Raw genomic sequence first — 14786 nt, 5'->3', positions numbered from 1 at the left:
CCCCCCCCCCCCCCCTGCCAAAACCATGACAGCAAACATGATACTGAGATCACTTTGCCCGCTAGGTCTACATCCCATCCTATCCCTCTTCTCACCTGCCTCTGTCTGTTCACATCTGGGCTGCTGGGCCTGCCCCCTCCCCTGGGCAGTGCTTAGCATTGCCACAGAGGAGCAGGTGACTCTGCTGGGCGAGCACTGAGATCGGACAGGACCCGGGTGTGGGAAGTTACAGATCCACCTCCTTCAGAGACGCTGTTTGTGCCGCCCTCGTGCCCAGAAGCATCAGGCACCCGCTGTTTTGGGTTCTGTACAGACACGCAGGAAGAAAGCTCCTGGCATGCAAAACTTACAGCCTAAGCAAGAACAAGGCAGAACATGCAGGGGACTTGAACAGAACAAAGTGTAGGGCCAGGGTGGAGGCACACAGGAACAACTGAAAGTTTGCTGTGTGTATTTTGCAGGCTTCAAAGCTATGGAAAAAAATATCACGTGAAATGAAAAGAAAAAGACTTTAGCAAAACATCCCCTTGAGTATAGATCTTGCATTCAATAAGTTCAATATGAAAGGTTTTCCCGCCCATTATATACAAGATTTCAGACACATATGAAGCATAAATATAAACTGCTGAGAATCCAGCATTTTATGTGAACCTGTAAATAAATATTCCTCTGTACGTCCATGCCTCAAACACTGCAGCTTTGGACTGGTGCATGAGAACCTGTAAACCAGGAACTGACTGAACAAGAAAACCGGGCTGATCACATTCACTGGTCCGGCATGAGAGGAATAAACACATTAATTAATACAAGGTAACTCTCTTTTCGCCACTGAAGATGTTATTATTATCCAAATAATCCCATGCCTAGAAGAAGCAGAGAGCAATTCTCCATGTCTCCACAGCTTGTCGCTCTCTCACTCCACAATGCCAGATATTTCCCAGCAAACAGACAGATTCGAGAGGTTGCCGGCACGGGGAGGCAGAGCTCCGGGATGCAGCACTGGCACCCGTGCCGGGCCCCCAGCAAAACACCCAGCCACAGAAACATGAGAAAGGAATGAATTCTGCTGCTCTGCTCCGCCACGGACCCCCTTGGTTTACCCCAGTAGCTCCAGGTGTCAAATGGGAGCTACTTGGTCCCAAACATTAAAGTTACACGGCCTGAGTTTCCCTCCACCCTCTGAAGTTACACGAAACACAAGTACCACCCGAGAGCAGAAGGAGCAGAATTTTAAATCAGCATAGGTTTACTGAGTCCAAACTGTTTAAAGTTAAAGTTTATTTGTATTCTTTGTAGGAATATCAATAAAAGACCTCAAATGTATCTATATCTGTACATATTACAAGAACCTTCAAAAATTATTCACAGAACAAAAATAAATCTTCTTTAGAACAAACCCAGGCAATGAAATGCAGAAATGGATCTCAGACACCAAACAGTCCAGTGCTACTAGCATAAAAATACGGCTTGAAAAACAAGTTTATTACTTTTTAAGGTGTACTTTGTTGAAATAAAAAATAAATTATTTAGAGCTATCATTGTAAAACAGTTCTGTGTAGTAACACTGTTATTAAGGCCCTTGAGACAGAAAATCTATTTTTACAGGTAGGATTCCTGGCAGGCATGATCTAATGACATGCTTGCTCTCATGGGAGTTAACTTACTGTGGAGAAGGAAACATCTAAAAGCATCAGCCTAAATTTAACCCTTTTTGCTCTGTCACACTCAGCTGACCATGCTAATCACTGATATAAATACATTTAATGCTTCAACTCGGACAGGAATTGTTTTCCAGAACGACACAGATATTTTTGCAGAACACAAACAGAATTCATACATACATGGTGACCTTAGCAGACAAGTATTGCCGACACATTCCATGGGCACTGCTGTAAAATTGACAGACTTCACTCATTGAGTTTTCAGATGAAGTTAAAAGCTGGTGGGTTTAAGCAATCATTAAAACATGAAGTTAATGTATCATGTAAAAAAAAAAAGCCTAAGCCAACCCAAAGCAATTGCAAGAACACAAAATAAAACCCACTTCTTGGACAACTTATTAGATGGGTACAGAATTTACTACTGGATACACCTCATATTCTCTAACTAGAAAATATACACATCCCTTTCCACCTGTCCCTGGATCCCCTGCTTAGAGTTATTCCGCTGGAAAGAAATGTTGCAAAATGTGTAGCTGTATGAATCTGTGCTTTTACACGTAGCTGCCCATTTCTAATACACCAGGGAAATAACAGTTGGTAATTCCTAGACGTGAAATCTGTCTCTTTCCCTTAAAGAAAAGGTCTAGAATTCCTAGAGTTGCAAAGAATGGGCATTTACAGGATGCCACTCCTAGGCCCTGCTCCCTCTCTTCTCCTTTAGTGCCTATCCCACGTCATTCTGGTCACCTCTGTTCTTCATACGCTCTGCAGACACCACACACAACATGGCAAAAGGCCGCAGTGCTACACAATGCTGCTCCATTTCCCTGCCCCGCCATGCTGGCCGTGAGCTTTTACTGAGAACTCGGAAGCCCGGGTGCCTTTGTGGTTTGGGAAGAACCACCCTAGAGCAGTATTGAGGAACGTGGCCAGAAAGGACTGAGATGCCAGGATGGGGCAACTTTTCTGTTTCAGTCTTAGGAACACACGAGTATTACTCCCACAAGCTATTAATTTTTTCCTGCGCTACTTCAGCTGTTTCCAAATGAGAGCAGCAGTTGCTTGCAACAGCATTAGACACAGCCTGATGCATGGCTGAAAGTACGAACCAAAACCTAATGTCTATAATGCACATCATCAGACTTCGCACTATTTACTTCTTCTCTCTTTGCTGCAGAAACCCACTGGCTACTAGTCTTAAACCAAATGTGATCAGGCCCAGATAGGGCTCTTGCTCCAAAACAGACAGACCTTTCGGCTGCCACGTGGTTTAGTGCCACTTGAATTTTATCAGACTGGACAAAATAGAAGCTGGCATTTTCACATATTGTCGGCTTGAAGCGGCTTAAAATTCCTCTAGAAAGCTGCTTGGTAAGAAACTAGGAGAGACAGCTGCCTGCAGGAGCATAACGTTTTGTTCTGCACCTAATCAATTCTAGTCTTGCAGCATTGTGAGTCTGCAACCCTCACCCGCTTTTGGGTCAACAGGCAGCTTCTCCTCTATAGCGGGAGTTAGAGTAGTACACTTTGCACTTTAGGGGAGAAACTGAAGTAGAAGAGAGACAACCTGCCTAGCAACAAGCTGTGAAAACAATACTGATACACTTTTAGAATAGCAACATTTTCCTACAAGCATTCTACATGCTTAAGAAATACATAGGAGAAGGTACATTATTAGAATGATTCATTACTGAAGAGCTCACCAAAACATCAATCTTGCGGCAGGTATTATTTCCCTTCCAAAAATCAGGGCTGAAATGTTGCCCCTATTGCATTTCTCTGCAGAAATCAAAATGGACGTCTCGGCGACTTCAGCATCAAACCATACAGCTCAGCCAGTGATCTTTGATAGATTACCAGAAAGCTGGGGAGCTCTGGTGAAATGCGTTTCCCAAATGAATGCTAGGCTAAACGCTACCAGAATGACGTATCTGCCTCTGCCTTGTTCTAGTCAATGTATTCCTACGACCACTTGATCTCATGTCTCAGTCACAGAACACCCATACTATTTGCACTGTGTAATAAGTGAGCAATGCACATGCCCATCTGAAAAGGCTACTTTTATGAACAAATTTCCCATGATGCAGCTGTATAATTACAGTACATAGTAAAGGGGAGATGCAGATCACGCAAAAATACTCAACAGAAAGGGGGTTGCAAAGGTTAAAAGAGAGCTACTCACAAGACAGATTAATACAAACTTGATAGACTGCCTATGGCTGTGATGCATGAAGGAAGAAGGAAAGAAGGAACTTAAAGGCACAGTTTGAGGAAGAAAATATCAGAGGTCAGCAACGACCCAGAGCTGGAAGACGGTTTGGAAAGTATCGAAAAGAAATCACTACTGAGCAAAAGCAGAGCACAAGCCCAGGTGCGTCAGACAGTGCTGACTTGGCTATGATACACCAAGAACAAGACAGGGATGCTCCCTGGACTGCAGTACCAAGTCACATTCAAGCAGCCAGAGCAGCTTTGATCCGAAAGAACTAAGCATTAAATATAAATCCCAACTCGCTGCAGACAAGTCTCCTCTAGATGTAAATTAACGGCCAAGGCCTTGCTAAGAGACATTCATACACATATTTCTTATATATCCTACAGTGCAGGAGATGTGGTCTCTGTATTTATGCATAGTTAGTAATGTAACGTACTTGTGTGATGACGCTTAACTGAAGTATCGTAACACAATAATCAAGCAGAACAGTTAACATACTGTGCTCTGTCACAAGCTGCATTTGCCCACAGAGGCGAGAGTAATTCATTTCCAAAGAACAAACAAACTTGACAACAGACACTGAATTTGGGTCCTCGGTATTGCCAATCCTTCATGTTCAAGGCAACACGGGTCACTTTCGGGATGTCAAGAAATTGGCTTAGAAACACCTACATTTTTAATGTAGTACAATTTTAGAGATTCAGAAACTAAGGCCAGAAAGGATAATCAGATCATCAGCTCTGACCTCCTCCGTATCACAGGCTATACGGTTTCAGCCAGGTACTCCCAGAGCCACCTCATTAGCTTCTTCCTAGTTGCAGCCTGAACCGCTTGCTGAACACATCCCACGCTGAGGCAACCCTCTCAAGGTTTTGTCTCGTTTTGAAGTCAACTTTTCCAATTTCTAATTTCCATAACTAGTTTCAATGGTTAATCACACTCACTGTTATTAGCATACTTCTGTAATTCACAATTTCAATTGCTGTTGCAATAATTTTATTTACTTTGAGAGTCTGGGGGCTAGAAATGTATACCAAAAAGTGAAAGTGAAGCTTCACACACTATTACTTGACTCTAGAATCTGGGGCTTTAAAAAAACCTCTCAGACTAAATATTGTGGCATTTCATGAAATCATGAGAATTGATAATACTGTGTCATTTATTGTTAGTCTTTTACAGTTTGTGAATGTCATTATCTTCCACGAGAAGGTCACTTTGTAATTATATACACATTCACATAGAGCCTGTAAGTATGCTTCTATGAAATGCAACTGAAAGTAACTGGAGATGAAAGCTTAGTCAAAACTCCTTAAGAAAAAACTGGTGTGTACAGAACTTAAAAAAAACCACCAAAACCCACAAACCACCTTTAAAGTATCCAGAGAAAGGCAAATTTCAGTGGAAATGGAAGATCTTTTAACACAAACGTGCAGAAAGCATCTGTCATTGGAACTAGACCGGCTAAGCTAGCGGCTGAAATAGTGAAATTGAACGAGAGTTAAAATATAGAAATCCTCTAGGAAAAAGGAAATTTTGCATATGAACCTCTACTTTACTGGGCATGGGCACCCTTCGGTTAGCCCTTTCCTCAGAGCATGAACCTGATTCTTCCTGATGGAATGCAGAGAATGAATTCAGGGTGCCACTGCATGGTGCGCAAGTGGGGATTGGATAGGAATTAAAAAAAAAAAAAAGTATTTACAGGTCTGTAAATTCTCAAAACAGAAAATATAAAACTGCCTTAGAACTGGGGTAAAAAAGAAAGAATCCTACCTTGAAAAACTGCAGATTCCCTCTGTCTGTTTGATGGGAAGCCTGACTGTGTGCAAATGCAAGGAAACAAGCTTGCTGCTCCAAGTTTTTACCTTGTTCAAAAAGACTGAAAATTTTTTACCAGAGTCCTACCGAAAGTAGGTACAGGATCCAGCAAGAGCCAATTTTCTTGCTAAATTGTTTGCTATCAAGCTTGCATTCAGTTAAAGAACAGCTAGAGAAGAGGGGAATAAAACCAGCAGATGAGTTTTCTTATAGAATTCATTTCACTACTATTTCACTCCACTCATGTACTTGTATCAGTCAGCCTGATATATACAGCTGCTGTCTAATGTAACCCACTGCTCATCTCTCTCTCTCTCTCTCACCCACAACACACATGCACTCACACTCCCCTCTTCCTCCTCCAAGGACTGCAGTGCTTTCAACAAGAGAAAAAAATAATAATAATAAAAATAGCAATAATTAAAAAAATCTACAGTATTCACTTCCTTTTGGTATATTACATCGGCGTTTTCTGTACATGACCCAAGAGCTCCCTCTATTTACACAGTGATACGGAAGGACTTGTTCTTGGGAGCCTGGTTCTCCTGGCCTCGAGTGGGGAATTAAAGCCCACCTTTCAGAGTTCTTCTTTCTCTTTTCCATTTTATTAGCAGCATTATGTAAACCTGTAAGGGGAAGGGGGGGCTATTTTGAAGGTTTCTTGAGTCTGCTCCCTCTTGCCCTTCTCCTGGGGAGATGGCCGGCAGCATCTGCCCAGTTAGCAGCTGCTGTTTTTGAATTCACCATTCTCCGTGATGGAAAGCTTGGTGGGATTGGTGGGGGAGATGCCATTTCGGACTTGCATGCTGTAGCGCTCCTTCACCTGCGTCAGGGCACTCATCAGCCGCGTGTTGGCAGAGTCCAGGGACACGATCCGCTTCTCCTGCAACAAACACCCCACAAAGTCAGAGCTCCTTCACAAATGGAATGCCTTTGCCCCACAAGCCTGCTTTATGGGGAACCTCCAGGACCCGGGGCTGTGACAGTGTCTTCAGATGATTTCTAGGCAGAGGCAGCTTGGCTAACATTCTCTGGTAAGATGGGATGTCTGCCTCTTTCTGTTTTCTTGGGGTAACATGGCCCCTGCGTGCCACGGGCTTTTCACAGGCCAGTCTGGCCCTCCTGGCCTTTTTGCATGATGGAAGGTGACAGTGAGTCAAAGTTACATTGGTGCATTGATCCAGTCACAGTGGCTTTATCCAGACAGCCTCCAACCGAGGCAGACGGAAATGCAGTATTTTGCCATGGGAAGGGGGAAGGGTGTCGGTGTTAGTAACAACAATAGCCAATTTAATTTTTTTTTTTTTAAATATGTTAGAAAAACAGAAACAGGCAGCAGAAAATAAAAGTGGTGGAGGTTTCATCTGGCAGAGAAAAGTGCAAGTGGTATCTAACGGCCATTGTCTCTGTATTTTGAATGGAGTGTGCTCAGAATAAACTCATGGTATGCTTGAAATAAATAAAAAAAAAAAAAGCAGATAATGGCAGCCTGCAGTCACCAGCAGAAGTGAGGGTGCAATAGCAACATAGAGAAGAAGCAGCCAGAAGCTAAAACTAAGGGGTTATTTGAGGTGAAGGGGAAGAGGGCAGTGTGGGTGGAGGGGGAGATGCCATCGACAGAACACAAAGAACAAACACTGAACACACTGCTCCTAGACCCATTCCAGCTCAGAGGGGCTCCCGGGCTCCGCTGAATCCATGGTTCCTACATCCCAGTTTTGATTCCTCTGGCACAGCAAGTGCTAGCCTCCACTTTTGGCAGAAAGCTAAATGATGTGTACTAAATTTATAAAAAATAAAAACCCCATCAACAAAACCCAGCCTACTAACAGCTAGATTACCTGCAGTGGAATAAAGCACTGGAGGGTCAAGCCAAAGAGTTGGTGGCACAATTAGAAATGACAATTTTCATCTTCCCTCAAAAAAAAGAAAATAATGCAGCCACACAAAGCAGCAACAGAGACAGCAAAAGGTAAATATGCTCTCCATGCTACCAGCTGATTAGCATTTTTTTCTTTCAGAAGGAAAAATGTCTAATTTACTTGAATGAAAAAAGCTGCATGCAGGAACTCTTCCCAGTCCAGCCCATTGAGAAACAAAATGGAAGGAAAAACGATGCACAGAAGGCACAAACATTAAGGGATAGTTCAGACATACTGCTCAGGAGATCTAAGTGCTACAACAGTCCCTTGAGATTCTGATCCCAGCACATCAGCTGTGTGGTACATCAGTAATCAAGTAATGTTTGCTTTTCTCAGTGGGCTTCCCCACAGGGGTAAATGTTAGGGTGCAAAAACAAAGCAGAATTTAAGTACTGCTTGTATTACAGCCCTGAAGAGACCGAGCTCTGTATAGCAGAGCAAATGGAAGAGGAGGAGGCATGAGAAATCAAACAGCAAGGCAGGCTATAGCCTGCCCTAGCACTTGCCCTGATCCACTCAACATAAGCAAGGAGAATAGACAATGGAGGAGTTAAAGGCCTTAGCCTTTCCTCCCATGCTGAAATAAATCCTGCAAAACACAACTGCCTTAGCAGAAATGTGTTCTTCAGCAAGTTAAAGCGCCTCCTCCTCAGACTAAATTTCACCTGGAATATATAATTTAAAGTTAAAATTTCTTTCCAAAGAATATAGCTCTCCAAAGAGTTAAAAATGAAAGGCTGGTTACTTTCTGGCTCTGATGAGTGCTCACTATGCCAGTTTGCAAAACAGCTGGAAATACACACTTGGAAAATCAATCTTAAAAGCATGAGCTTGGTGAGTAGAAGCATCTTCTCACTCAAAGGAAAATTCAATCTACAAACATGTCTCTAACACACACGAATTGGGCACAGGGAGTGGGAGGAGCTGGAATGGGTAGGAGGTCAGTGCACTGGGCCAGGACTGGGTACTGCTCAGCTAGAGAACTGATTGGGTTTACTTGCCTGTTTGAATTATCTCATCCCCATTTATGACCTGTAATTTAACACAGCGGAGATGTCACTTGCAATAGCAACTGGGCTAGTACTCTTTGCAGCTCCGCTGCTCCAAGGAGAGAGTTTAGCCAGACCCAGCCCCTGCTCAGTCAGGGAGGCCCAGAGACAGCCTCTGGAACCACAGCGCACACGAGGCGCTGCCCAGAGCCAGTGCCAACAGCACGTATACTGAGAACAAGGCTGTCCTTGTGCATCAGTACAGTATTGGGTGCTGCACCTGACCACAAGGCAAAAGAGCAAATCCTGAAAAGCATCTTGTGGTGATGTAACTAAGCACAAGAAGCCCGGGTTACTGCTGTTTCCTAGCAGCCATTTAACTCTTCAAACAGGTGTGATAAGCCAGGTTCCAACTCCACTCCATAAATCTCACATGAAAAAAACCTTTTCTTTTCTAGCCACTGCTATATCTCTTTGCCAAATGAATCACAGACTAAGAAAAATCTTCCAAGCACAACTTAGAGGGATTGCTACAGAACCCAGCAAACACTTGGGCTCCTCTGGTGTGTCTGTTCTGAATCTTTCATCAGTTTCCTCTTCTGCTCAGGTACCCATGAAAGGGCAATGACAACTGAGCTTCCCTCATGAACTGGTTGACACTGAAGCAGTTAATGTTTGCTGATGACCTTGCTTGCCCAAGTAGCTAACAGCACTTCAGAAGAAAAAAAGTCAGATTAAAAGAGGAATCATTAATGCTACTGTTTTGCTACTGTTTTTTCAACAATTTCTTCCACTGCAGGTGATAAATGATGCATCATTTGATCAAGTACCACACCTTTCCAGCCCTGAGGGTTTGAAGCTTTCACAAGTCCACAGCAGTCGCCTCTGCCAGCTGGTGACACTGAGGGATCAGACTGGTCCACTCTCCACCTTGCTAGCCCATAACCTCACACCGAGGCTGAGAGCCTACTGGCATAGACAGGTAACAGAGGGAAGGGCAAGTTTCTTATTCACTCACAATCTCTCATATCCTCCCCTCCAAAAATCACTTTTTCACCTTGCTAGCCCATAACCTCACACCGAGGCTGAGAGCCTACTGGCATAGACAGGTAACAGAGGGAAGGGCAAGTTTCTTATTCACTCACAATCTCTCATATCCTCCCCTCCAAAAAAAAATCACTTTTTATGAGTTTGCTCAGTGCCCCTTTCACCTTCTTGAGGCAAATGAAAAACCAGGCTGCTGTTTGAATGAGCTGCCATTCCATCAGTGTGTAACAGCAAGATGCCCTGACTGTGCCTATCTCCTAAAAATGGCCCAGCACATTCAACTTGTACTCCAGCTTCCACTTGCCATACTTCTTGATCAGATTGGAGGCTGCTGTACTGTTCCCCCACCACGAAGAAAAAAAATAGCGACTGACTACATTCCTGTTCATTCTCCAGCACTGCACTCTCCCCCTTTGCATTTTGAGTGCAAGTCCTCACAGAAAGGATTTAATCTTGAGCTGCATCTAGAAAGGGTGACTACACTGGTGTCTCCATGTAGAGCATCTTGCACAATAACAAGGAACTATATATGGTGTAATTCCAGTAGAATTTTCTTTTTATTCTGCAAGGCTAGGTAACAGAAGTGCCATGTTATTGTACACAAGTGATTTATTCAAATGGCACTGATACAAAAATCCAGCTTTCACGAACAGTCTTTCTGAAGAACTGCGGGAAAACGGGCAAAGGCAGCAGGAAAAACAGAACTTTTCAAGTTATCGAAAAGAAATCTGCTATAAATATGCTCCTAGTGTTACCAACCTTTTAAAAACACAGCTTTTTTCTACTTTGTATTTTCCCTACAGTTCCATGTGAGCTCAAACATTTCTATTATTGCTGGCCATTCAACAGGAAAAAAATGGCCAGGGTATGCCCTTTTGTGCTCACTTATGCCTGTATTCTAACACACCAGTCCCATCTTTAACAATGTTCAACTGAGGCTCCCCCCCGCCGCCACTCTTTGTGTAGGGAAACAACTTTCTGAAATAACTTGGGTTATTCCTGAAACAGGTCATCTTCTTAAGATTATCTATTAAGGAAAGTTTACAGTTGGAACTACCGAAAAGCCCAGAAGCAGGAAAGACATCCTCCAAATGCAAATATCACAAACATAACATGGCAGGCAGATATCAAACCAGTCTCAGGTTCTGTTGTACAAGCTTTGCTCTCTGGGATCAGCACAGACACAGAAGAAAAGCTGAAATGATCCCACACAATACACCCGCATGCACTGCCCACTGGGTCCCACTTCCCACAGTTAACTCGTGTTGCCTGAGGCAAGCACTGCAGGTTTGTGGCAAACTGGGCATTTCTCCAGGACTGACGTGGACAGTCAGATGGGGTGAAATGCCACGTATGACGTTATACAGGGCAATGCTCCATTGCAAGCATTCTCTTTTCTTGACTCGAACGTTCAAAGCCATGCTTTTAGCTTGCATAGCTAAGATGCATGCACATGGCAATTAAACTATGCTGGTATGAGGCACAGCTTTTCCAGAGTTCCCAGGCCCACGCTTGGAACACTGTCTACGCAATGCACGGCTATTCCTTTACCCCCTTGGGATCTCACAAAGTAGAAAAGGTTTTGGAGAAGCGATCAGTCCTGTGATTTGTTGCCAGGCTGTCTCAAAGCCTAGTGTCAGACAGTACAGTCTTTATGAATTAAAAAACCCAATTCTCTCCTAGAAGGCAGTAAGTCACATGTGCAACACCATGGGCCAATACTGGCTTGGGAGCTAGATAACAATGCTGGGGCAGGAGAATAGGGGAAAAAAATGGGTTCTACGCACAGAACACTTGGCTCTTGGAGATCCTGAGCTCCTTACCTGTGCATCAATAATTTTCTGCTTTGCATCGATGACAGCTTGCATCTCTGCATGATCCTTCTTCAGTTCCTCTTCAACTGCCATGAGTCTGATGAGCAAAACCAGGTACAAATTAGGACAGTTTAATACTATTCCAGAGTGTTTCAGTGACTCTGGCCTGTTGGTTTGACTTCTCTGATTGTCCTGGCTCTGCAAGAGAAGAATTCTGCTGCACTTGGAAAAGCTTATCTATCCATCTGACACTCCCAATTGCCTACCCTTGCTATTCTCAAAGTGGACAATGCCAAAAACGCAACTGCTCTGAAAAACTACTGCCTTGAGTACAGATTCCAAACAGAGCAAAAAGACCTGTTATAAGTATGACAGAGACCAGGGTTAAAATTTCCTAAATCTTTTCCTTCACTCTCCTGGCAATCTGAGGCAAGTTTCCACACCTGCACCCCCGTTTCTTCATCTCTAAGGCAGGATGGTATCAGTCCAGAGACGTCAAGAAGCCCATGCAACTACCTTCTTTAGTGTCAAAGAGAACACATGACACAGGGGAGCTGCTTGTCCTACACAGTCCTAAACTTTCCAAAGCCTCACCTGCTGATGATACTTTTCATCTGGCTGTCCTTCTCCTCCTGTTGCCTGCGTAGTCTCTCCTCACTGTCTTCCAGCCTAGACTTGTACTCCATCAGCAGCTTCTGCATTTGCTGCTCTTGCACCAGGAGTCGCCGCTCATACTCCTCCAGCCGGCGACTTGACACCTTCAGGCGCTCCTTCAGCTTTGCTATCTCTTGTTCATACTGCAGGTAGAAGGAAAGAAGGAAAGAATCAGATGCAAAGGAAAAAGGAAGAGATCAGATCATTATAATCTGCTGCTGTTCAGAGAAGGACATTATTTTTTTCATGAAAAATAAATTTATAGAAGTAAAGAAGATGACAAACAACCAACTGTGGGCAACCACAGGCAAGGAGCATGTAGGCTCCCATTGAGCATTAAGCTATTACCACACTACAGGATGTCATTCTGTAGCACAATTTAAGCAGTCAGAGAGCTCTGACATGGTTCCTCAGCCCTGACCGGTAACATCCCCAGTTACTCCAGACTCAAGCAGTTCCCAGACAGAAGCTGCTAATAGTGCTCAACTGTAAAAATGTCCTGGGGTGACCAAGCTTACAAAACGGGACCAGTATGGGACCCAAATAACTCATTCTTCAGGACCTAATCAAGGCATGAAATCATGTGTGAAGACAGAGCAGATCATTCACTACAGAATAGAGCCTGTAAGTTTACTTGGCTGAGGTTTTGTTCTTCTACTTACTGTCCCTGTGGACAATCACTTCTGCAATAGTGCAATGAATCTCAACGTATTCCACTTTGTTTTGGGTTCATTCACCTTTTCTAATAATCCTATGTTCCTGCTTCTTGTCCACCAAATGTTCTACTCCTTGCTCCCTGCCTTCTCAAAATACCAAACCTCTTAACAAACTTCATCACCATAGCAGCATATAGATGTAACTGTATTTGGAAAAATGGTATCTACTCCTGAAAATAAATACGCTTTAAAAAAAACACATCATGGACGTTTCTGTGTAGCCCAGAAACACTGTACTACCTAGATGACAGGCATTTGCCTCAAGTGAAGCCCAAGACAAAATTTGAATGCAACTACTGATGAAGATTGAATTGCATTTACAGAGCCTTGTACAATAACTTAGCATATCCTAAGCTATACTCAGCTGGGTTAACAATCGTGATTTTTTTTTTAAATGGAGTTTAATGATCACTAAAAAGTTTTGCAAGCATAGAAAAATAGCAGTATGCTGTAGCTATAGTGTTGTCATAAAAAATGACTTGAGCAGGATCTAATACACTTAGGCAGTGTGACTCACGATGCACGTAAGTGCCAAATACCAGCCTGTAATGTACAAACTCTCAGCTATGTCAGTTTGCACCTATTTGACATGCTACAGCCTGTACGTGGGTTAATCTATAGTATGGGATACTGTACTACAGATATGTGTGACAGCACGTACAGCAGGAAGTTATGCCAATACAACCTGCGTTTGAAAGCATGACTGTCACAGCAGTGCCTGAAAGCCGTTCTGAACTTGGCTGTAGGGTGGACAGGACTCACTGGCAGCCCTCGAGTTGGCTGCATACAGTATAAAGTCTACCTTCTCAGCATGCTTGACTTCATCCGGATTCTGCTCTGCATCCTCCTCTACTTCTTCATACTGTCCATTATTGAGAACCCACGCAGCTGTTCTTTCCACTGGTGACATTGTGGCAGAGTCCACAGGTGACTGAACCTGGAGCAGAGATACCTGTAAGCATTTTTCAGAGAAACTACATACAAATCAGCTCTAAAATCCAGTTTATTTGGAGGAGAAAAATGACCATGAATCTGTCAGTCTCAAAGGATCCCCAAAACCTCTCTTGCAGAGATACTTCATCCTCCCTTGACTTTGGACTCACAGCACTTACTTGAGTCCCTCTAAAACCAATATATTTGAGAAACTTTTTCTTCCTTGCTAAGTGAGCTTCTCTCTGGAAAACTTCTTGTTTCCAAATCCTGTTCACATCCACCTTTCCCCTTTGCCGGATTTTCAGTAAGGCTTTCTCAACCTGTGATTTCTCTCATAAAGAAAACAGAGCGACGAAGCTTTGCTTGCAGCCTGTTCAGGTAAGACAGATTGGTTTCTCTGGAGTACTGAGGAGCTTAACTTGGCAGCAGCTTTCTCAGCCAGGCTGCAGACAGACTTTACAATGGAGGATGGGGCTGCATGGCTTGGATATGAGAGACCACAGCAGTACTTAAAAGTGGCAAAGAGGTGTAAGATTATCGCTGTAGTACCTAGGTTTAGATGGTCTGTTGTAGCATATACACCCAGACAAGGCTGTGAAAGGAAGCCAGGGCCAGCAGTGGTTACTAGGAGAAATGTAAAACATCAGAGGCTATCCTCTTTAAGGGAATCCGAAAAGGAAGCCAAGGAAAGAAACAAGAAACTCTCTGCCTGGCTGGGGAAAATATGGCTTGCTACAAATTCCAAGCAATTTTCATGGACAAAGACAAGTTTATAAGCACAGGAATTAGCATAATTACCCCTGAAAGAGCAACACTGTCTTAACTTTTTGAGAAATGTGGAAGATCAACTTCACTGCCGCCGCTCCCCCCTCCCCTTCAACTGTAGCTTCTTTTTGTGCTCAAGCAGCTCTTCAGCTCACTGCCTCATTTCAGTATTATAGAATCATAGAATCATAGAATCATTGAGGTTGGAAAAGACCTCTAAGATCACCGAGTCCAACCGTCAACCCAACACCA

The 14786-nt window shown here is 43.5% G+C and overlaps 1 protein-coding gene across 1 annotated transcript in view; it reads right to left on the bottom strand.

The window, feature by feature from the left end:
- Positions 1–1264: 1264 nt before the first annotated feature.
- The window catches only part of RASAL2 (RAS protein activator like 2), a 153311-nt gene continuing 139789 nt past the window's right edge, over positions 1265–14786 (bottom strand). Inside the window, exons 15-18 of the mRNA XM_009275864.2 lie at positions 13639–13773; positions 12061–12263; positions 11476–11563; positions 1265–6577 (exon numbers count right to left, since the gene is read on the bottom strand). Of these exons, the coding sequence (XP_009274139.1) occupies positions 6413–6577; positions 11476–11563; positions 12061–12263; positions 13639–13773 (591 nt within the window). The 3' untranslated portion in view covers positions 1265–6412. The remainder of the gene's footprint in view (positions 6578–11475; positions 11564–12060; positions 12264–13638; positions 13774–14786) is intronic.

Source organism: Aptenodytes forsteri, unplaced genomic scaffold (genome assembly GCF_000699145.1).
Source record: "Aptenodytes forsteri isolate BGI_AS27 unplaced genomic scaffold, ASM69914v1 Scaffold289, whole genome shotgun sequence".
In the NCBI taxonomy this organism is placed as follows: domain Eukaryota; kingdom Metazoa; phylum Chordata; class Aves; order Sphenisciformes; family Spheniscidae; genus Aptenodytes; species Aptenodytes forsteri.
The sequence above is the reverse complement of the archived record's forward strand: the minus strand, read 5'-3'. Positions and strand labels throughout refer to the sequence as shown.